At 46.4% G+C, this 23,357-nt stretch overlaps 1 protein-coding gene across 2 annotated transcripts in view; it reads right to left on the reverse strand.

Moving 5' to 3' along the window:
* Positions 1 to 23,357, reverse strand: part of ephb1 (EPH receptor B1) — a gene marked incomplete at both ends in the record, with an annotated part of 174,960 nt that overhangs the window by 13,455 nt on the left and 138,148 nt on the right. The window contains 6 exons of one of the 2 annotated variants that reach the window (XM_080836783.1): positions 3,941 to 4,156; positions 5,847 to 6,094; positions 7,490 to 7,612; positions 14,169 to 14,233; positions 15,227 to 15,335; positions 21,651 to 21,813. In XM_080836783.1, the coding sequence (XP_080692909.1) occupies positions 3,941 to 4,156; positions 5,847 to 6,094; positions 7,490 to 7,612; positions 14,169 to 14,233; positions 15,227 to 15,335; positions 21,651 to 21,813 (924 nt within the window). Of the gene's footprint in view, positions 1 to 3,940; positions 4,157 to 5,846; positions 6,095 to 7,489; positions 7,679 to 14,168; positions 14,234 to 15,226; positions 15,336 to 21,650; positions 21,814 to 23,357 lie in introns of both variants that reach the window. The other variant, XM_080836782.1, reaches the window with a different exon arrangement.

A 23,357-nucleotide genomic window follows, 5' to 3' on the forward strand; every position in this document is an offset into this window, starting at 1 on the left:
GGGTTGGGTGAGGGGGCAGAAAGTTGGTTTGATGGTGTTGAGTGCTGGACCCCCCCCCCCCCCCTTTCAGCATCGCAAATGGCTCCTGAAGCCTGGATGTGCCTCGCCCCAACATGTCCGCACATTGGCCATTGATCCTGCATGAGTTAAACACACCCAACATGCCTGCAGACAGCCGTGGACAGGCAGGGTTAATGCACAGCTCCGGCGGCGCTTGGCAGCTGGCATTTATCATAACCAGATGAGCTTCTGACAGGCTTTGTTAGGTGTCTGAGGACAGCATGTGAAGGCTCACATTTGTCACGTTCTTCCTTAACATATGAATGGGAGGGGGTTGGGGGGGGGGGGGGGGGGGTGGTGATGGTCAGACCACCCTCTCCGTTCCACCTCAAATACTGACAGTGCAGCTCACTTTGCTCGGGGAATCTCATGCCAGGCATCACAGCAGCAAATCAATTCCCAACGAACCTGATTGGGTAATAGGTGTGCCGGACGGCTGTTAATCGGAGTGGAATCGAGAAGAAAATACCGAGGACAAGCGTCGGCAGCATCTCAGGCAGAGTTTGACGATTCTTAAAAAATTGAGAAAGAGAGAAAAGAAAGGAGACGAATAAAAACGAAAATTCTCCAGGTGAGGAGGGGGCTCTCACCCCTCCGCTCTCGCTGGAGTGCAAATAGTTTCGTTTTTCCATTTGAAACTGCACTGGACCATCCAGACCCGTAATGGAAGATGCCAGACAGCCAGCCAGCTGCATTTTTCACTGTGGGGCAGGAGAGAGGGGGGGGGGGGGGGGGGGGTAGGATGGGGGGTGGTGGGTATTTTTCAATTTTAACACCCTAAGCCCAACCCTACCCCGCCAACCCCCACCACCACCACCACCACTGCTCCCAAGCCAAAGCTATCATTCCCAGTAAAAGCAGCCCAATGACCCACAGTGGCCACAGGATGGCGGACGGCTGCCCAGGACAGATGGTGTTAGTCCAAGGGCCTTGGCGTTTGGTCCCCTCATGGAGAACTGGGATGGTAAACTGTGCCTGTTTTTTGTTGTTGTTTTTCTATTTCAGGGAAAATGAAAACCATGTTCTTGTTCTGAGCACACCTGATTGAATCGAATAAATCATAACTTCTGCAAGGGGGAGGTGTCATATGTGACTGTTTTATGCATTCCAGAAGTTTCACAAAATAAAAACAAGGAAAAGTAAAAAAAAAAATAGATCTATAAAATGCAGAAGGCTGTGACCATATGCTTAGAAAAAAGATGCAAATAGAGAGAGCAGGGTGGATAAACAAACAGTTGCTGGAGGCAGTGGAGTGGAGCTACCTGAACGTCCCTGGAGGGTCAGGAAGGGTTGACAGATGAGCTCTCCCCCTGACCTTACCTCTCTGCTGGGCTTGAGACGGCCCTGGATGCCACTCCAGCATGACCTCCATGCTACTGGCTGCCTATAAACTCACAGCATAGCCAAACACACACAACCCACAACACTCCCTTACAGGAGCGCCAACACACACACCTCACAAGACTCCCCAACAGGAGCAGGCAAACACACACACCTCACAAGACTCCCCTTACAGGAGCGCCAACACACACACCTCACAAGACTCCCCAACAGGAGCAGGCAAACACACACACCTCACAAGACTCCCCTTACAGGAGCGCCAACACACACACCTCACAAGACTCCCCAACAGGAGCAGGCAAACACACACACCTCACAAGACTCCCCTTACAGGAGCGCCATCACACACACCTCACAATACTCCCCTAACAGGAGCAGGCAAACAGATAGATGAATGGGTGAAAAAATGGATGGATGGAGGGATGGATCAGCAGGATAGGTGATGGTGCCACGTGCCAAATCGATAAGTGGATGTATGGAATTTCTGGGTTGTTTCCTAGAGTGGATGTCCAGAACACACACACACACACACACACACACACACACACACACACACACACAGACACACACAAACACACACACACTCACCCCCCCCACACACACACACACACACACGTCGAGCCCGCTCCCTAATCTGCAGTAAACCCTGTGTGAGGGCACTGCCCTGGGCTCAGGGTAAACCACAGGGTTAATAACATGCAGTTTAGAAACCATCCAACAGCAGCATTTTGTGTAGAAATGCAGCACATTTAATTGGTGGCCGAAACAGTACAGGGAGGCAAAATTAAAAGAAAAAAAATGGGTACTAATTTATCGCAGGAGGTCAATGTGAGAGTAAATCAGGCCCTGTCAGCGAAATGTAATTTCCCTGTGATTCCCGTGGCCTTGCCGACCGCGCCGTGGCCTTGCCCACCATGCCGTGGCCTTGCTCTGAGATTGCCTGCGCTTGGCTCATAACGGTCAAGGTCACAGAGCCAAGGGGCCGCCACCACCGCCGCAGTTAATTAACGGTGAACTCGATCCGCTCCCTCGTACAAACCCACGCGCCAGGATAGCACTCACACCACCAGCCCAGTCAAAGGCATCGCCCTCACACACACACATAAACGGCATCTCCCTCAGATAAATGTGAAAACGTGTGTGTGTAAAAGTTGTAAACATCAACACAAATTATGCGATAACTCTATATTACTGACTGAATTGTCAATTGCCAACTGAGTCTTTGAAATTATAATTATAATTCTGTATAATTTAGTTTTTACTCTTATTATAGTTACCATATATAGCTGTAGTGTTATAGTTTATTGGTGGAGTGATATTATTGAAATTAACCACTAGAACATAATGTTTATTGAGCTGCAGCAAGAGTCTCATCTTAAAATCGTAACAACCAACCATTTCTTCCTCAGTTACGGATTCATAATTATATGGTTGTAGCAGATAGAGCCAGAGCATAAAATGGCAGAAGATGACATCAATTTATTCAATGTATTCAAATGACCTAACATGAGTATTACTATCCTCAGTAACGTGTTTACTATTTAAGATGGGAAACTGCAATATTACTAATGCCAATCAAAGCCATGTCAGGGAACTCCTGTAACCTCGAGGTGAATGTGACCCATGGGGTAATTAAAAGCCACTGGATTGATGGATGGATGGATGGATGACAAAATCCCTTCCAGCCATTTGAACACCCTGTTCACACTTGTATTTCAGCTTCTTGTCAATCAGCAGTCTCCACGGGGGGCTTGTGCCGTGTCTGCTCGGCTTTTCGTCGGAGAAAAGCACAAAGCACAAAAAGCCTTCACACGTCACCTGGAGGAGCTTACAGCCTTGACGCCTTTGTCTCCATCGTTCCTCCATCTTGAAAAAAAACAATGCCCAGGCATGGTGCAAAAGCAGGCTTACAACACAAAGGGACATATTCATACGGCAGAGATAGTGTATCGCATTTAATGCAAGGTCTGATTGAGGCCGTCGCTTTCAAATGCTGCCCTGCTGTCCTTCGCCCTTTGAACACCAAGCAACAAAGCTGAGAGATTGCAATGTTAAGACATTCATAAACATTTAGCACAAATGGCTTTTAGCCGAATTATTGATATATACTAGTGGTGCTTTTTTTTTTAGTTAAGAATTACAGATCTGCTGCTCAGAGTAACTCATGAGGAGTAGTTCTCCCAGGGTACAGAAAGTAGTAATAAATACGACGAGAAATTGTCCATGCCTGGCTGGAGTCCTACAGTACTCAGTAGCCATCCACAGTAGTCTCTGTGCCTGAAATGAACTCCTCCTGATTTCAGATCAGTCCATCCACCCTTAGCGCTAACACATCACAGGCTACCACTGCACTCCAACCACGCTATCCGCTCATGTTTATTTCAAAAGGGGGGGTTGAGAGAGGTCTCAATGGGACCACATTACATTTGGGCCTAGGCAAATATATACTCACACACACACAAACACAGCTCAAGGACATCCCTGCAGTCGAACCGCTCGGTAGCAAACCTGGAGAAAGGGCAATTGGGGGGGGTCTTACCAGGGAGCTGGTGTAGGTGGGGTCGGACGTGTCGTCCTGCAGGTAGCGCGAGAGGCCGAAGTCGGACACCTTGCACACCAGGTTGCTGTTGACCAGGATGTTGCGGGCAGCCAGGTCCCGGTGGACGTAGTTCATCTCCGACAGGTACTTCATCCCCGCGGCGATACCGCGCATCATGCCCACCAGCTGGATGACGGTGAACTGGCCATCATTTTGCTGCAGTGGTTGGGGTGAGGGGGAGTGGGTGAGAGAAGCGAGAGTGTGAGTGCTTGTGTGATGGGGGGGGGGGGACAAAACAAAGGCAATGTCACATAACTGTCAGCGGTAGCTCAGGTCCTCCTCCCACACACACAGAGTGTTTATTATATTTATGAGGCTGTATAGGTGGGGGAGGTCACTGGTGAAGGCCAAAGCCCCTTGGGGTGTGTGTGTGTGTGTGTGTGTGTGTGTGTGTGTTCTGGGCAGTTTTCATTTTGTATGAGCTCTGGGGAAATGATATATGGTAACACGCGCATGGTTAACTGGCTTTAGGAAACGATGGGAGGCAAGGTAGGATCGCCGCGCATCAGAACATCACAGACTTTCATATATTACGCAAGGGGTTTGATTCTTCTGAATGCGCTCCATTGGAAGCCATTGATGGACTGAACATTGTCTGTTCTATTGATCTGAAACCTCTTCTTTTTTTTTGCTCTCAGAGAAAATGTCAGTTTCCCTAAGGCCTTGCTCTTGATAAAACTATTCTGCTAAAAAACACATTCAAAACATGCTGAAAGACATGAAAATGTGGGTCTTTGAGGTTAGAAGACAGATAAACCTAGTACCGCCACCCACACCCCTCCCCACTCCACCTCTGTCCGTGTCTGAAGTGCATTCTTTGAACCTTGCGCTCACCAGCAAACATGGGGGTAGGAAGATCGATGGGAACACAAGTCAGTTGTGGCGGCAAGCAAAGCCAACTTCAAAGGGGCTCTTTAAACCAGCACTAGATCAAAGCTGAGAGAAAACCAATCCATGAGATTGGGGGAAAAATGGGCTGAACATTGATTAAGCAGTTTATTCTCTCACTCCACGTGGCAGAGTTGAAGAAAAAAAAGTGCCACATGGAGTCTATTAAGGGCTCCAGGCGTAAATAGTAAAGGGGAGAGGAGAATGCAAAAGCCTGGAAAGATGCTTCATCACATTTAATGAAGAGGCTACATCTCTATCCCATGACTTGGGGAATGCCATTTATTATTCTCCACGCGCAGTCAAACTTATTTACTTATGTGTCTTATCTCTGTGTGCTTGTGAGTCCTGATGGAGTAATGACGTGTGATGATTTTCCAGCTGGAATGTGCCAGTGAGCAACCTTTATCTCTGCATTTCCCAGTGGTGATTGTGAATGCTGAATCCGAGGGAGTTCTAGCTCACATAGGTCCACAAACAAGCAAACAGCAGGGTCTTTCACTTTTCAGCCAACCATCTCAAGAAAATAACCCACAGCTCCAATCTCATTGAAACCCACACCGCAAACTGTAAGAAAGCTATTGTTGTGAACTGTGAAGTTTCACAGGTCCAGACATGACTTTGGCATCATGTGGTAGAAGTTAACAATTTGGAGACAACTCATGGACTAAAGGTCCATATTAAGGAGCACCAATGGGGCTAGCCTTTTAGTGGTTCTGTTATCGATAACGTCCGTGTTTGCCTTCTGTGTTTGCCATTTGTACTTTTAGCAACCGGCTTTTAATCCTCCTCCAAGAGACATTAGGGTAGGTTTCGAAATTTCAAATGCCACTAATGGTAGTTGGTCCCGCCCTGATTTAGTCAACATTTCAGCATGGTTGTCTCCAAATGGATGTCTTGTCATCTCACACATATCCACAAGCAGCTCGCGTCCACCTCCACCTCTTTAGCCACCCACCCTGAGGAAGGAGTCCAGCGCTCCATTCTCCATGAACTCTGTGACGATCATGACGGGCCGACTCTTGGTGACCACGCCCTCAAGACGGATGATATTCGGGTGGTCAAACTGGCCCATGATGCTGGCCTCTGACAGGAAGTCCCGCCTCTGCTTCTCTGAGTAGCCCGCCTTCAGTGTCTTGATGGCCACGTAGATCTCCCGCTTGCCTGGCAGTTTCAGACGGCCCTTGTACACCTCCCCAAACTCACCTATAGAGAGGAAGGCACAGCATGCACGATTTACTTTAAAGAGGTACGCTATCTCACAGCATTCAAGAGTATTTTCTCCATACATCATTCTTCATTTTTTATCTATTGGGGAAAAGACTGATAAAGGACTGAAAATGTTTCACATGGTTTTCAAATCTCAGTGATGTGTTGAGGGGTCCTCTGTGGTTTAGAATGAAGGAAAACATTACAGGGTTTGGAAACTAAGAAACGCTTCCTTCTTTTTACTACTTTTCCTATTCTTTGTACGTCGCTTCAGACAAAAGCGTCTGCTAAATGACTAAATGTAAATGTAAATGCAATCAAGACGAGAAATCTAAACAGAGGATTTAGAAAGTAAGACCAGTGTTTTCCTCAAAATTTATATCTCTAGGGAATTGCCCTGCACATACATACTGCAGGAAGACAAGCCCTGCACATCAAGCAAAAAATACAATGAAATGCAAAAGGGTCGATGCAAAATGTACATCTCTAGGAATTCTCACATTCTCACACACTTATCTACTGCAACCCTGTTCACAGTAAGAGCCGTATTTGTTTCACAGCTTAGTGGTATCCACATGGAATGCTTTGGCAGAATAGCTAATTAACGGCAGCACACTGGTAAGCATATGAGTGTGTGTGTGTGTGTGTGTGTGCTACAGTAGGAATCAGCATCAGCGTCTAGCCTGAGCAAAGGCAATAGGTTTTCCGGGAGCAGACACCTCCAGGGACGGGACCTGGAGGCCTGCGATTCTGTGTCAGTGCTATTTCTGTGACACTCCAGCCCTGGGACAGGTGGCCTACATGCTGCTGGAATAGGGCACTTGCCACAAACACAGACAAGCACATTCACTCTAGCGTAACACAGGAACACAGTCAGACACACACACGTACAGACAAACACACGTACAGACACACACACTAACACACACACACACACACACACACACACACACACACACACACACACACACACACACACACACAAACACACACACACACAAGCACACACACACACACACGTACACACAAACAGACAGTATCTGCACATTAACATACATGAGACTCATACTCACAAGCACACAACGAGGCGTGCATATACAGGCACACACACATGTATGTTTAAATCGACTGGCATTACTGTGAAAGAGCTGTATAGAATATAAATATGCATACATACATAATGAGACACACACACACACACATACACACACACACACACACATACACACACATTCACACACACACACACACACACAAACCCACACACACACACATACACATACACATACACATACACATACACATACACATACACATACACATACACATACACATACACATACACATACACAACACACACACACACACACAATAAAGCAAATGCATCTTTACCTGCCCCAATAACCTCTTCAATTTTGACAGTGGAGACATCGATCTCCTTGGCGAACTCACGCACAGCCTCGTTGGGGTCCTCGTAGGTGAAAGGGTCAATGTAGATCTTCATCCCTGGTGAGCCTGAGAAGTGGGTCGGGCAGCCGATGGGGGAGTGGCAGTTAGTCAGATCAGGTCTCAAAGAGAGTTCTAGAACAATTAAGAATAGGTATTAATGCCATGTTTCAATTGAAGGGAGGTCTTTTTCTGAGCCTGCAAGTTTATGTTTTCTTTTCCTTAAAATGAATGTGCTTAGCCAGCTCAACCTTTGTTTTGTGTGAGTATCAGTGTGTATGAGAGTGTGTGCATCTACCCATGTATCTGTGTGTATGTATGTGTTGTATGAACGAGCGTATGTGTGAGTGAGTTTTTGTGTGTATGCGCCCATGTATGAGTGTATATCTGCCTCTATGTGTGTCTATGCGAATCTGTATCTGAGTGTGTGTGTTGTGTGTGTGAGTGTGCGTGTGTATCTGTGTCTGTCAGCGTGTAGAAGAGTCAGTAATAAGAAAAGGTCTGACAAACAGGCTGCACAAATGAGCCCAAGCTGTACTGAATGCACCTGGCTAATAACCCCTTGCCAAAGCACACTTCAACAAGCCCCTGCCACACAATAAAACAATTGGGCTCCATCATTAAAAAGTGCGAGCTGGGGGTAGGAGACAGAGGGAAGAAATGTGCACTCGACCCTCTCGCTGCCTCCTCTCCTCTCCCTTTTCTCTTCTCTTCTCTCCTCGTCTCCTCCTCTCCTTGGGAGGGAGTGCGCTTTGACAGAAATTAATCCAATTTCCCTGCGATACTCGTCCCAAAGGGACCTCGTAAACAGATAAAACTGTGGCGATATCAAATTGCTCCTTGTCGAAGCAAGAGGTGTGGGGTCTGGGAAATTTCAAGGTGTTGATTATTTCTATGAATAAAAAGAAAGGAGTAAGAAAAGAAAAGAAGAGAAAAGAAAAGCAAATATACCTGGTGCCCTTCCCTGCTTGTTCTACTGCTCTGACAGAGAAGATACAGTAACGCAATCCTCCACTAGCGGATATTACATGAACGAGAGGTAATAAGAATGACAGCGAAGGACACGCTCAGATATGGACTGTAATGATGAGGCCTGAGATCTGAGTGGAAGGCACATAGGTGAAAAAAAAAAGATTAAAAGACAAAACCAGGTCACCCTTTGTACTGCAGTACACCCGGTACAATGTAACTGCACCATTCAGTGCAACGTAGTCAAGTGTTTCATGCTAAAAATAAAGGTACTATCATGTTGAGATATTTCGATAGATAGTAAGAAGAATCAGTGTTCACTGAATTACTATGCTATCTTGTGCTTTTATACTTTCATATTTTTAATTTATAAAGAAATAATGTGTGCACTGACTGAATATTTGAAGCATCAAGTATGTGAAAGACAGCTTGCTTTATCTTCACCTGAAAGGAGCTTTAGTTGTTTTAAATAGAGATATAGAAATAAGAATGACTGGCCTTGATCATGGAAGTCTCTGAACTACAAGGTTGAGAAACAAAGCAGGCTATGTATAGCACGCGCTCACTCACATTCACATACGCAATCAAACCAGCAGCCTTTTATTACAGAAACACATTTCTCTTTCATCAATAATTAAAACCGCAAACAGTTTGCCTCCGTTTTCATCTGGTGTAACACCCACTTACTGTTCCGCTAATATTTTATGGCTAAGATAAAAATATAGATATACTATGTGTGTGTGTGAATATTTTATGCTTGCTTGATCTCTGCACTGCACACCAATCCAAAGGCTGCCCTATTTCTGCCCTTTATATGATTTCATCCTATGGGAGCAAGAGAAGAGGGGTGGAGGGAGAAAAAGAGGAAAGGGAGCAGGCAAAGAGAGATAGAGAGAGAGAGAGAGGGAGAAAGAGAGGGAGAGATGTATAGCCGGAATGAACTAGGGCAGTTGTGACCTCAAACACATGATATAAACAGCTCTATCTTTTTTTCTTCCCCAGCCGATTCACTGCAGTCATCTGAAATAAACTGTGTGAAGATGTGTGACCGGGATCCTATAATCACCAGATACACACAGATTTATCATACACTTACGCATGTCTAGTGCCGCTTCGGCTCTTTCAAAAGTAAAAAGCAGTGCGAGAGCCAGCGAGACCGCAAAGCAATATGGCTGCTTAAAAGTCAGAACAGTTATCTCTTCTCTTCCCAGTTAATGAAATCTCTCTATTCCCGGGGCTTTCATTAAAACAAAATATTCTTTATATCTGAGCTTACTTACACAAACATAGAACGATTACCACCACTAGGCCCACAAATGACTAAACTGAGTAAAAGTTAAGAGAGAGAGAGAGAGAGAGAGAGAGAGGGAGGGAGGGAGGGAGAGAGAGAGAGAGAGAGAGAGAGAGAAAGAGAGAGAGGGAGAGAGAGAGAGATAGAGAGAGAGAGGCAATACATGGGCAACTGAAAACCGCAGCTTTGCCTCAGTGCGTCAGTGCACTAAACACAATCAATACACACAACACTGAGGGCCTGATTTACTAACAGGATTGCGCCCATTTCTGGCGTAAAATAGCGGTCGTAAACATAAAACGGTATTTACTAAGGGGGCGCATTTGAGTAGAGTCGCATATCAACGCTTTGGGGGTGTGTACCTGCCAACAAGTGGGATGTCACGAAACGTGGGTGGTAACGTGCTATTTAATGGGAGGAGTGCGCCTAATGATGTATTGCGTGGAATTTACTAAACTGCCTGGCGAGCGCACGTCCCTGATTTGCGGGCTAAATTCTCCGCCTCATAAAAGCACGTCTTAACAGAAAGCGCATTTTCATTGAGTCTGAAAATTGATATGGCAGCAGTTATAAGAGCAAGGAGAAGACAGAGACAGCGCACAGAAATATTTTTTTCAACTCGTATAACACATTTTCAGTTAAGCGAACCACAAATCATTAGACGGTACAGGCTAACCAGCCACGCTATACTTCAATTACTGGACCAGATCAGAGAGACATCCAACCCTCCACCCAGCGATCACATTCCATTCCATCAGTTGTTAAAGCTAATTTGCAAATATTGGCCTCCGGATAATTTCAACCAGTTTGTGGAAAAGTGAATTCCCCTTTCCACCGTCAACATTAACATTGACTTATAACTCACGTTGCCCCGCAGACACGGGAGAAAGACACTTCACTCTCGTTGCTTGCAGGAGCGAGAGAGAGAGAGAGAGAGGCATTGAACTCGCGCACACACACACACCCACACACACACAGAGCGAGTTCGGCTCTGAACGCAATTGTGGACTTTGAAATCGCAAACTTTCCGAACGTAATCGGAACCATTGATTGCACCCACGTCCATATATATTGTAGTGAACCCATGTCCCTTGTAGAAATTATTAATCTCGCCATGTACACATTTATATTGTTATAATAGACAGTTTATGCATTAATGCCACCAATAGCATATTCTTTATAATCGTGTTCTTTTAAACATCTCGCTATAGGTGATGGCGGGCAGAACAACAATATAGCAGCGCACACATTGAATCAGGTTCAGTGATTGAGCGAACGTGAACCAATATATATATATATCTCCACCTCGCTGAACCTTCATTTTCTCTTCCTAAATAAATACCACGGAAAATGCGCAAAAAACACTGTGCGTTAATGTGCGACAGCAGTTTAAGCAGCGGTCGCAGTGTTAGTAAATCAGGCCCTATATAGGGCGAAGTAAACACAGATTGCCCAGCGCGATCTGGTTTGATAAATACCAAGTTAAATGCGCAAAAACACCGTGCGTTAATTTGCGAACGCAGATTAAGCAGCGCTCGTATATAAGTAAATCAGGCCCTGAGTGTCAAAAGACACACAGAGAGATCAGTAGAGGCATACGGTATCATGCCCGCACACACAGACACATACATATACACACACACACACATACAGTATCATGGAGAGAAGACTAAACATAGATAGAAGTCAAGGAGGGCAAGTTATGCCCCTGAGCCCTGGTAATGCCCCTGGGTGAGAGTACCAACGCAGAGGGCAGAGGGAGGCAAGATCGTTTTAAATCCCTGCCCCTCCAGCTGTGTACCAACACTTCCAGCCTTGCAAGAGTTGAGGGAGCCGGCCTGACTACTCTTGTTGAGGATCTGGTGAAAGAGGGCCGTTCATTCATATGGACATTCCTGCATGCATTCAGTCAGGGAGCACACAGTCTGGCCATTCTGTTGTGTGTCTGATGGTATGAAAGGTTTCTTGATAGCAGCGGACAGATCTGGGGCCTGTTCTGAGCCCAAACCCCTTGACATCTGAGATACTATATATAGATACTATGCATGGGACTATGAGTGTGTGTGTGTGTGTGTGGGGGGGGGGGCAATACCATCACTTATGCTTTCATATTAAGGAGAGCTAAAGTGATGGCGGCACTGTAAAACCTCTGACTGTAAAGTCCAGAGCTCTCACTCCATTTCACTTCCAGTTGGGCTTATTGTAAAATAAAAGAGGGACTGTAACTCGGAGTCAAGTCTGGTGCTAACCGAGGGACCAAGGCACATCAAAGTTGGAGCCTTCCAAGGCCAGCATAAAAATGGAGGCCTCTTACAAGCCGCTGCAGTTACAGGCCTTAAAGGCCAGAATACATAAGTAAATCATAAACACACACACACACACTGACATTCTATCTCTCTCTCACTCCTATTCTCTCTCTCTTTCTCTCTCTCTCTCACACACAGACACACACACACATTCTATCTCTCTGTCACTCCTATTCTCTCTCTCTCTCTCACACAGACACACACAAACATTATATCTTTCTCTCTCCCTCTCTCTCACCCACACACACACACACACACAGACAGAGAAACACAAATTATATATCTCTCTCTCTCAAAGAGACACACACACACATTATATCTTTCTCCCCCCCCCCCTCCTCTCTCTCTCTCTCTTACACACACAAACAGCCACACAAATGATCTCTCTCTCTCACACACACACACGCACAGACACACACATTCACACACAGACGCACACACACACAGAGACACATACACATACACACACATAAAAGGTACCCTGTTGAGTTCATCCACACAAAACAGCACTATAAACAGAAGAGACCACAGTTCCCTTCTCGACTCGAGTGCAGTCCCTGAGGTTGGTAGCCAAGGCCATGTTGGACCAGCAGCCACTGTGATGCCTGCCTCTTAACGAGGCCCAGAAACAGCAGCTCATAGGCTGTGTGTGTGTGTGTGTGTTTGTGTGTGTGTGTGTGTGTATGTGTGTTTGAGAAAGTGTGAGAGAGAGAGAGGGAAAGGGAAAGAAAGGCAGAGAGAGGGATAGAGAAAAATTGTTGGAAAGAAAACGAGAGCCTGAATCCAGACGAATGTACACCCAAAGCCTCTGAACAGCAGCCTTTAACAGAGTCCACAGAAGCACAGAGAGCTCTGTCTGTGCTTGGCTGCATCTTGAGAGAAAGTTGGAGAATCTTCTGTCTTGCTTTCTCTTGCTTCCCCCCCTCCCCCCCAACACACACACACACACAAACTCATAGAAAGAGGAAAGATGAGAGGGAAGTGCGTGTCTCTCAAAGGTCTCTTGACTCTTTCCCTCCCCTCGTTATTCCAACTCTAACTGAGGCTTGATGATTTTGTGGGGCATCTTGACCCAAAAAAGCTCCTATATTCTTTTATTTTCATGAACAAAAGTACACTGCATAAATCTCCAAAAGGGAGTAATGGCCCTTCATATGAATAAAAGCAGGAAGCTGCTAATACTTATTATTTGCTTCTGCCTACTAACTGCTTGTTTTCATTTATGTGACAACCATTTGCTACTGTTTATTTTAATGATAGACATGTACTTAATTGGCACTATGTACAAACAGAGAAAGTGGTATTTCTAATTAGAACATTGCTTTTCATATTATGAAGCAACTGATCTGATGACTGCAGACATCCAAGGCCAGAACTTTATAATTTGGACACTTGTAAAGAAATGAAGAAAATATTCTGTGCTACACAGATATTTCGTTTGAGCCTTTTGTTCTGTAAATTGTTTATTTGATGAGCGAGGCTGTCTGTGTCTCACATCTTCTGTTGCATTGCCATGACGTTAATTGCATTCTGCTGGCAAAAAAAAAATCTGTCCAACCCTTGTAACAATGTAAGAAAGAGACTGACTGAAAGGGGAGGTTGGAGAGGCGAGAGAGGGAAAGAGAGACGAGAGACGAAAGACGAGAGAGAGAGAGAGAGAGAGAGAGAGAGAGAGAGAGAGAGAGGGAGAGAAAGGGAGAGAGAGAGAGAGAGAGAGAGAGAAGGGCTAGAAAGAAAGCCCCAGCTGTCAGTCATTACCCAGTTCCGGAGGAAACTTGGGTATCAAGATTTTATCTGAAATGTGTCAATCAATTGTCATTTTCAGTCGAGTGTCATTCTTACCCAGAGGAAGGCTGAAGGAAAGGTGGGGGTGGATGTGGTCGTAGTGATGGGGTGTGTGTGTGTGTGTGTGTGTGTATGTGTGTGTGTGTGTGGGGGGGGGGGGGGGGGGGGGGGGGCAATCGAGTGTTGGTGTTGGTGGTAGCCTATTATTTATTTATTTCTTGACTTTCTGTTTTTTTTTTCTCTGTGGCTGACAGTATCAGATTGTGGAACTCACCTCTTCCAGTGCTGTAATGCTGGAGCTTGTCACTGTACACCGGATCTTTGGAGTAGACCCGTTTCCTGGCCAGTCAGTGAAGAAAGGAGCCATACGATGAAAAGGAAAGGGGCAGTGGGGAGCGAGACGAAAGGAAAGGACAGAAGAAAAACAAGGAGGAGAAGAAGTCACTACACAGCCATCATTAGTCCAGTCTTTGTGACTGCAGCTCAGGCCCTAAGTACTAAGACCGTAGCCGGTCTAAAATTGAATCAGTGACCACCCGGTAATGGGGGGGAATAAAGTGTGCCGAATGAGATGATTTTAATTAAGACGCGATTACATCTTCACGCTTCTCATCTCCGCTTTTCTCATCCGTGGTTTATTTCCCCATCACAAAGGGAGGCCGCGGACGATGGCCGGGGTGAAGGAGAAGAAAAAGGAACGAAAGAGCTTGGCAGTGATGTGCGTCTGCCTATGGTTTTAAAGTAAATATTCAGCCACCTTACAGCACATTACATCATTTCATTACCCCAGTATTATTAATACATGCTGTATTACACACAGCAATTTGCATAATGGTTTTAGTGCAACCGGTTAAATTATTCAACACAAAAGACTTGTGCTGTCGAAAAGGCACTGTGCTCCCCCAATGTTCCACAGCTGCAAATGCCGCTCGGCTGTCCTGCGAGAGTGATGGTAGTGGGCTGTTCCTGCCTCATCTTCCTCTAGAAATAGTTTACTGCTTTAGGTTCCATTTGTTTCAGTGAAATCAAGCCTGGTGTTTCCCACAGTGATGCCCATAACAAGGGTCTGTCTCGCTATAGTATCCAAAGTATGAGTATTATGACAGAAGACTATAGCCCATTCCTAACACTGGGTACTGCCCAAGACTATGGCCCATTCCTAACACTGGGTACTGGCCAAGATTATGGCCCATTCCTAACACTGGGTACTGCCCAAGACTATAGCCCATTCCCAACACTGGGTACTGCCCAAGACTATAGCCCATTCCTAACCATGGGCACTGCCCAAACGCTAATATGTGCAGTGCAGGCGCTCAGCGCCATCTGTGTTACCTGCTGCAGACAATGGAGATGGCCACCAACGACACGATGAACACCACGCCGGCCGCCGCCGAGCCCGCTATTAGAGGCAGCTGCTCCCTCAGCTCTGACTTGTAGTCCTCTGGATGAGGAGAGAGAGAGAGGGGGCATAGCAGAGGGGGGATGATGAGGAGAGAGAGAGAGGGGGCGTAGCAGAGGGGGGAGGATGAGGAGGATGGGGATGAAGAGATAAAGTGGAATGTGTGTTAAGAGAAAAAAAAGTGTGAACAAGTGTGGAGGAGGGATAAGTGTGAAGCAGAGAAGGGTTAATGAGAGAAAAACATGATGAGTGGAGGATGGGAAATGAAACAGAGAGGAGGAAGAGGAGGAGTACAAGGGGGAGGGGAGGTGTAAACAATGTTCAGAAAGACAAGGATAGGGAGAGGAGGGAGAGAGAAGAGAACAAGAAGAGAACAGTTAGGAAGGACAGTAGATTAGTGTACATGTCTCATCAGTCAAATATGATTTAACAGAGATAATATACAATTAAAGCTAAAAAAATAAAGCTAAAGTGGAATACAACATGTGGTTCACTTTTGATAGATAGTATTCTATAACATATAAGCAATCTGATGCAATCTAGTTCACTTCAATTAGTGAGAAGTGCCGGCATATCCACTTATATGGTGGTACTACTCACACCATTTATTTATTAATTTGGTTCTCTAGCCTTTATTATGATTGGAAAGCAGATATTGTCACAGGAAACGCCCAGGAGAGAGAGGTAGAGAGATGACCTCAAGCTGGATTCAGACCAAGGTCCTCATGGGCACTCAGACCCGCGTATTGTGTGAAGACCTGACATTACTGCTGCACATGGGGGGTGAGATACTTCAGACTGTCAGCACTGGCTTTAGTGTCCATTGAGAAGTGCATGGCAAGACAAGTGGATTATGAGGATGTAACGGCAAGATCTGCTGGGACGCCGTGAGTCAAGTCGAGTTTCTGAGTCAACAGAAGAGTCGCGCCAGCCCTGACGCCACGGCTCCCCCACCCTACTGATGTGGTCAAGATGCATTGTTCATCATCAGCCATGTGAACACGGTGTGTGTGGGAGGGTCTGGAAGGGAGGTGACCTAGATAGAAAGGGCATCTGGCCCAGGTCTGGCCCAGCTGTGGGGAGGACCAACAGCTCTGAACACAAAGCGAGAGTACACACCTCGTACTACTTTCCATCAGCATCGCTCAACACTTTGCCTCCTTCGTCTTCAACAAGTCCTTCGTCTAATCCTCCAGGACGTCTTTCAGCACCATCTCTCTCTCTCTCTCTCTCTCTTTCTCTCTCTCTCATTACGCAATGGTGAGTGATGAGCCATGAATTCAAAGGTTAATGTTCCACAAATGGCTCAGCGTCACACTCTGCATTTTTCACAGCGCCTCGCGTCTTTAGTACATTCAGCTCTCAGCCAGTTCTTTTCTGCTCCGGTGCGCCCTTCACAAACCCTCTGCTGTCTACAGCTGGCTTTGCTGAGAGGAGGGAGTGGGGGTGAGGGTGAGTTGGGTTTGAGTACACACCACCTGGATGTACTGTGGAATCATCTCCTGCACACATCCACACTACACATACACATTGCTTAAAAAGCGGGGATTTTTCCGTCGCCACAGATAATCCTCTGTCACAGTCCGCGAACTTGAAAGAACACCTCAGAATTTCCAACACTGGTGTTCAAACATGGCTGTTTGTGAGAGGGCCCCAACAAATTGAAAAAAAAAAAAAGTCTTTGTCGGAAATTGGCACAGCAACGGAAATTTTGCAAGGAGTTTAAAAGCCGGTGGGGCATTGGCTGCTAAACATGCTGTGAACTAGGCTGCGCGTTCTTTTTTTGTTTTCATCTGGGTCTTTGTCAAGGCACTTCTATTTTTCCAAGGCTTACAGGAGCCTGTTCCTTTCTGTCAACTTGACGGAGCATGCTTGGGGCAACAGAGCTTGTAAACAGGAGCTGAGATGAGAAAAAGTCTTTCCTTCCTTCCTTTTCAACTTTCCTGTTTTGATGTTGAGCTGACAATCTAGAAGCCAGCATATCCAGCCTCTCCACTGTATAGACGCGTTAGAGCCTACCTGGCCTTTAAAGACAGCTTCTCCACCAGAATCTTCGTCTGGCAGTCCAGTGTACGGTACCACGGACTTCCTGTCAGTTTAAAACTGAGTGGTTTTGATGACTTCACACTTTTGTGTGTTTCATTCTTGCCTCTGAAAGAGATGGCTGGAGGGTCCCCTCACAGGCAGTAGTCAAACTACCAATACCCGCTTTAATTAGTGCTGCTGTGACAGGAAATCGTATCTCTGCGAACACCACCACTGTAAGAACCGGACACGTTTCCTATTTGCAATTTGTGTGCAACAGCACTGCAGGCAATTACAATTTTTTTCTTTGTGCGCCCAGAGAGCTCCAGGTAAGGCAGATGTGTGAGGACGATTCACTTTCAGCAGATAGAGAGTCAGAGAGTGGGAGGAATAGTAGGAAATTGTAGATATTTCTCGAAGGGTCAAAGAGAGTGCAGAGTCATTTCATCACTATTGGAACAGTGTGACATCACCCCTCCTTTTTTCACATCTCAGTTTGAGATTTTGTTTTCTGAGGCTCACTTAACCGTATCAATACATCCACACACAAAAACAACGTTAAAAAAACAAACCAAACAACAAACAAAGGAAGACTGAACATTGTGAAACAGCGACTACAGCAACTGCATGTTTAGTATGAGGAGCAGTGTGCAGGACTTGCAAAGCTTCAGCACACACTTCATTTAATACAATCATTTCCCCATCATCACACCTGACTGTCACAGGAGACAGAGACAGAAGGAAGGGGAACAGGGAGACAGATGAGAAGAAATATGACAGGAGAGAGAGAGAGAGAGAGAGAGAAAGAGAGAGAGACCTCCATTCAAGAGTAGATTTTTCCGTGACACAAGAATAAAGAAAAGACATATTACATTGTGAGAGTGCATCTGGGGACATGGCCACCCCCCTACTGATACACACACACAACTTCTCTCCACATACACACACATATACACAAATATACTGTCCCTCACTACCTCGCATACACACACAGACACACACACACAGCCGGCGGTAATTGTCCTAACGAACAGCGTGCCGTGGCGCCATGCCAGAGGATGTAACGTCAGCTGCTCCTGGTGAGTCATGCTGCTAATTACTCACATGGGTTCCATGAAGAGGAAGGGCAGCCAGCGCATCTATCACAACACAACCGCCTCAGACACAGCAACCACTACAACCACTATCATTACCATCATCATCATCCTCCTTATCCTTATCGTCTTCATTATCATCATTATCATCATCTTCTTCTTCATCATGTTCTTCGCCAGAGGAAGGGCAGAGGGTTGCTCTTGCATCTATCACAATACAACCACCTCCTCCACTCTCAACCACACCCACAATCATGATTATCATCATCTTCATTATCATTATTATCACCACTTTCACCGCTATCAACGGGTATTGCTCTCATCAGGCAGTTATCAGTAGCTCAGACCAGTGATGATGAAAAGCACCTACAGCGCAGAAGGTGGCATGCCTCTCTGGGACCCTCTGCAGCTGTAGCAGTGATAGAAGCAGCAACCTAGTTTCCCTCTCCAGATGCCACTCTCTTACGCTAACTGAGACACTGACTGTGGCTAGCTAGCTTGACCGGCAGCAGTAGTGGTAGCAGTAAAAGCAGCAGTAGCAACCTAGTTTCCCTTTATGGTGGTGGCCTTCCTCTCCAGCTGCCCCTTGCTGAGGATAACTGTGATGCCAAGTCTTACACTGGCTTTGACTGTGATTTTTCTAAAGCCTAATGAATGATCGACCCAAAAAGCAGCAGCAACCCAGTTTCCATTGTTTCCAGCTACAACAAACTCTGACGCTATCTCTGACAGTGGCCGTAGTTTTAAAGCCAGCAGCTAGTTAGTAGCTGGTAGTAGTAGCAGCAGTAATAGCAGTAGCAGTAGCAGCAGTAGCAGTAGCAGCAGTAGTAGGTGTAGCAGTAGTAGTAGAATTAGTAGTAGTAGTAGTAGTAGAAGTATTAGCAGCATTAGTAGCAGTAGCAGTAGTTGCAGTAGCAGTACGGCGTATGTGCGTATGGTTGGCTTGGCCCAGATTACACTGTCCAGGATGGGCTAAATTTAAAATGTGGCAGTGGTGGCTGCCAATGTCCAGACCTGCATTATCTTATTTTTTTCATTTCTTCTGGATGAAGAAAGCGTGCAGTGGCTTTCCCTCCTCTCCCCCACTGCCTCTTCCTCCATGCCCAGATGGAGCCGGTTGCCCACTAGATGTCTCGGCTTAGGCCCGCAGGCCCGCAGCGCCTCGGCCCCCTGGCACAGGTAGCCAGCGCTGAGAGAGAAGATGTGCCAGCTTCCCCAGTCAGAATCATTAATCACACCCACCGGAGGGAAAGCATGGAGGGTGAGAGAGAGGGTAAGTGTGAGAGAGAGAAAGCACCCCAGGATGCAGGACCAGAAAGACAGAGACAGAGAGAGAGACAGAGAGACAGAGAGAAAGAGAGAGAGAGAGAGTAAGAACACCGTGAGATTCACACCCCCTCTTCCGACTCAGGCGGTTAGTTTCACCTGTTTCCCCAAAATCTGCAAACTGGAGATACACCTGCAGTTGCAGTAAACAAAGACCAGGAGTATATAAATATCTTCCTTCTCTTTGTGTTTCCTATTAGTCTATTCTATGCTATTCTATTCTATTCTATTCTACTTCTATCTCTGTCTTTCTTTCGCGCTGTCATTGAAGGTATATACATCCTGAGTGAATCCCAATGAGATGATCTCTCAGAGCTCAGAGACTGCTGCCTGTACCGTGTCACAGAACCATTCAGCCATTCACTCCTTCCTCCCTCCCCCCACAGCACAAAGCACACAGCACCCAGCACACTCACAATGCTACATAAAGACGTCCACGTCACCTCTCAACCCTGCCATTACAAGCACCGGACATGACTGGCTCCAATCACAGCAGCACCAGCGGTCATTTGTGTCTGGTTGAGATACAGAGAGAGAAAGGGGGGGGCGGGCGTAGGGGAGGAATCGATAGAGCCAGGGCCATGTTTTCCCGAGCTGCTGCCTCCCAGCGTGTCACAAATCCACAGGCCTGACAGGTGTGCCATTGTGTCAGGCAGGCCAGGCAGAGCCGCTTTCGCTATGCACCAGTGAAATAAAACAATGGCTCCCGCTCCCCGCTACCTCCACCTCCACCTCCACGGCCACAACCACCGCCACCTCAACATGGCCATGGCAGTGGTGGTGCGCAGAGCTGGGTTCAGGCTCAGAGCATTGGGCGTGAGGAGGTGGGGAGGGGAGGGAGTTGGACCTGGAGCTCAACTCACAGAACAATAAGGATGTGAAGGAGAGAGAGTGAGTATGTGTGGGGGAGTGAGACAAAGAGAGAGAGAAGAGAGAGAGAGAGAGAGAGAGAGGTACAGTGAATGGGGTAATAGCAATAGAGATAGAGAGGCACTGAGGTGGAGAGAATGAGCGAGATGCGGGGGGGGGAAGCAAGGGAGACAGAGAGAAAAAAAAGGTGGAGGGGATGATGGAGAGAATAAAGAGAATGCAAGTGATGGATGAATAGATAGGACTGAAGAGAAACAGACAGAGAGGCAGGGGATGAAGCAAAAACAGAGGGTGAGGCAGTAAGGGTGTGAAGAGCAGCAAAGATAGAGAGAGAGAGAGAGAAAGAGAGAGAGAACATGGGGGGAATATGGTGGCATGCTGGCATTATCGCTGTCTGTGGAGCAGGTGTTACGTGGGTCTGATCGCCACCCCCCCTCCCCCCTCACACATGCACACACAACACCCCCCTAGTGTCTGATAATTAATCACATCAACCACTAATCGCTGCTAAGCATTCTGGGATAGCTGCACAGCCACAGAAGGCCTTGATGAAAAAGCAATTAGCTAAGCATTCTGGATGAACAACAATTGTCGGGGTGTCACATACACGTGCACGCACACTCACCCGTGGACAGTCCTCTTTGACTGACAGCTACCACAAGAAAACAAGGTGCTTTGAACAAAATTGAGAGGTGGGCATGATTCACTGTGTGTTTTTGTGAACATTATTGTAAACATGCACAGGTTGTCCACAGACACTGACGCACTGACACACACACACACACACAAACACACACACGCATATTATACGTAACCTCCCTGAAAAATGAGAGAAATGAAATGCCTGTTTTCACAACCCTACATATGCATACACAGACAGATCACACACACTCACAAATAACTAACAGACTCAGACACTCACACTCGCACACTCGCACTCGCACTCGCACACTCGCACTCGCACTCGCACACTCGCACTCGCACTCGCAATCGCACACACACACACACACACACACACACACCTCACACTAGCAGTCCTTACCATCTGTCAGAGTTTGGAAGCACATCTTGCTGCTGTATTTGCCGAAGCCGGCCACTGTCCTGGCTCGCACCTGCACCACGTACACGGTGCCGGATCTCAGGCCCTCCAAGCGTGCAGTGTTGGTCTGGCTCTTCACCATGGTAGAGTTCACCTCCAACAGATCCTGCAGACACACACACACACACACACAGAGAAAGGCATAGTCAGAGGAGAGTGAGACAGATACAGAAACAGAAATAATCAAAATGGACACAGGTGAAGACACAGTGCAGTATTGACACCAACCCAACGAAGTGCAGATATAAAGAAACCTTATGCGGTGCCATTTTTAGATTTTCAAACAGACACAGGTGAGGTTCTTATAGAAAGACAGATACACACACAGCTAAACCACAAAGACACACTTGCTCACATCTCTCTGTCCCACTGAAATCCCCATCCTCTTAGACACATGACCTCTGGTCTTGGTTTGATTGGAACTAGCCAACCACCAGTCATGTGCTTAGGCCTGTTGAAAGGTGACATTTCAGGTGTCCTGTGTGTGTGTGTGTGTGCGTGCGTGCGTGCGTGTGTGTGCATGTGTGTGTGGCACTGAAACAATTACCCCATCACCTCAGCAGCTCTCTTCCACAATGGCCACTCGTGAAGACTATCTGGAACATTCCACACACATACACAGATTCCCAGCGTTTCCAGTGCAGTCTCCTCAGTTCCAACACTGAGCTATCTCCTCTGAGGAGCTGCAGAGGCAGCTATTATTACTGCCATATTATAAGAGTCAATGACATTACTTCATGCAAGAGCACAGAGGACTCGGCTGTGTAAAGAGACTAGAAATTGGCGGAGCCATTGATGACAGACAATAGACCTGCCTGCACACACAATTTAGACAGCTCATCTTATGATCATGTGTCTCCAGATAGTCTTGAGCTGCATCTGGAAAGCCCCCAGCGGTAAGTCAGAAAAATAGCCTTTCTCTTTCTTCCCTTGCTCTCTCTCACTTTTTTTCTTTTTTTATGGCTTAGAAGGGAAATGATCTGTTTCTAATCATGCCTCCTATTGAGGGATCTATCATCACAGGAAGTCTGAGGCAAATAAAAAATGCATGAAAGTTAAAGGGAGAGAGGAACTGTTACCCATGCGAAGGAGATTAGCGAGATGGAAAGATAGGGGGAGAGAGAGAGAAAGAAACACGAGAGAAGAAACAGACAGAAAAGGAGGAAAAGAGAAACAGAAAGAGAGGGGAAAAGAAAAATAAACATTGTGTGAATTAATGAGGGGGAGGAGAGAGATGTGTGTGTATGTGTGTGTGTATGTGTGTGTGTATAAGTGTGTGTGTGTGTGTGTGTGTGTGTGTGTGTGTGCGTGAGTTATTTGCGCAGCAGAGGAGCGGGAGTGTGCAGTTATATACTTAAGATGTATTTTGAAGAGTGCTTTCACATGGAGGCTAATTAGCTGAGGACGTGATGAGTTGTTGATTTGCTTGTTCTGAAGTGTCTCAAATACTAATTATGATGTAGGACTGCTGTTAAGGGGGGGGGGGGGGGGTGTTTCGATTTTAGCGAATCACATTGAATTCTTTCATCTGTTTTGTTTTTTTTGTTCATTTTTAATCATTGCCACACTAAGTGAGTTCTTTTTTTGTCATCTGAATTAAGGGAAAAAACACACACAAATAGGCTTTCTGGTATTTGGAGAACAATTCAT

The sequence above is a fragment of the Sprattus sprattus genome (assembly GCF_963457725.1).
Source record: "Sprattus sprattus genome assembly, chromosome: 4".
NCBI classification, from domain to species: domain Eukaryota; kingdom Metazoa; phylum Chordata; class Actinopteri; order Clupeiformes; family Clupeidae; genus Sprattus; species Sprattus sprattus.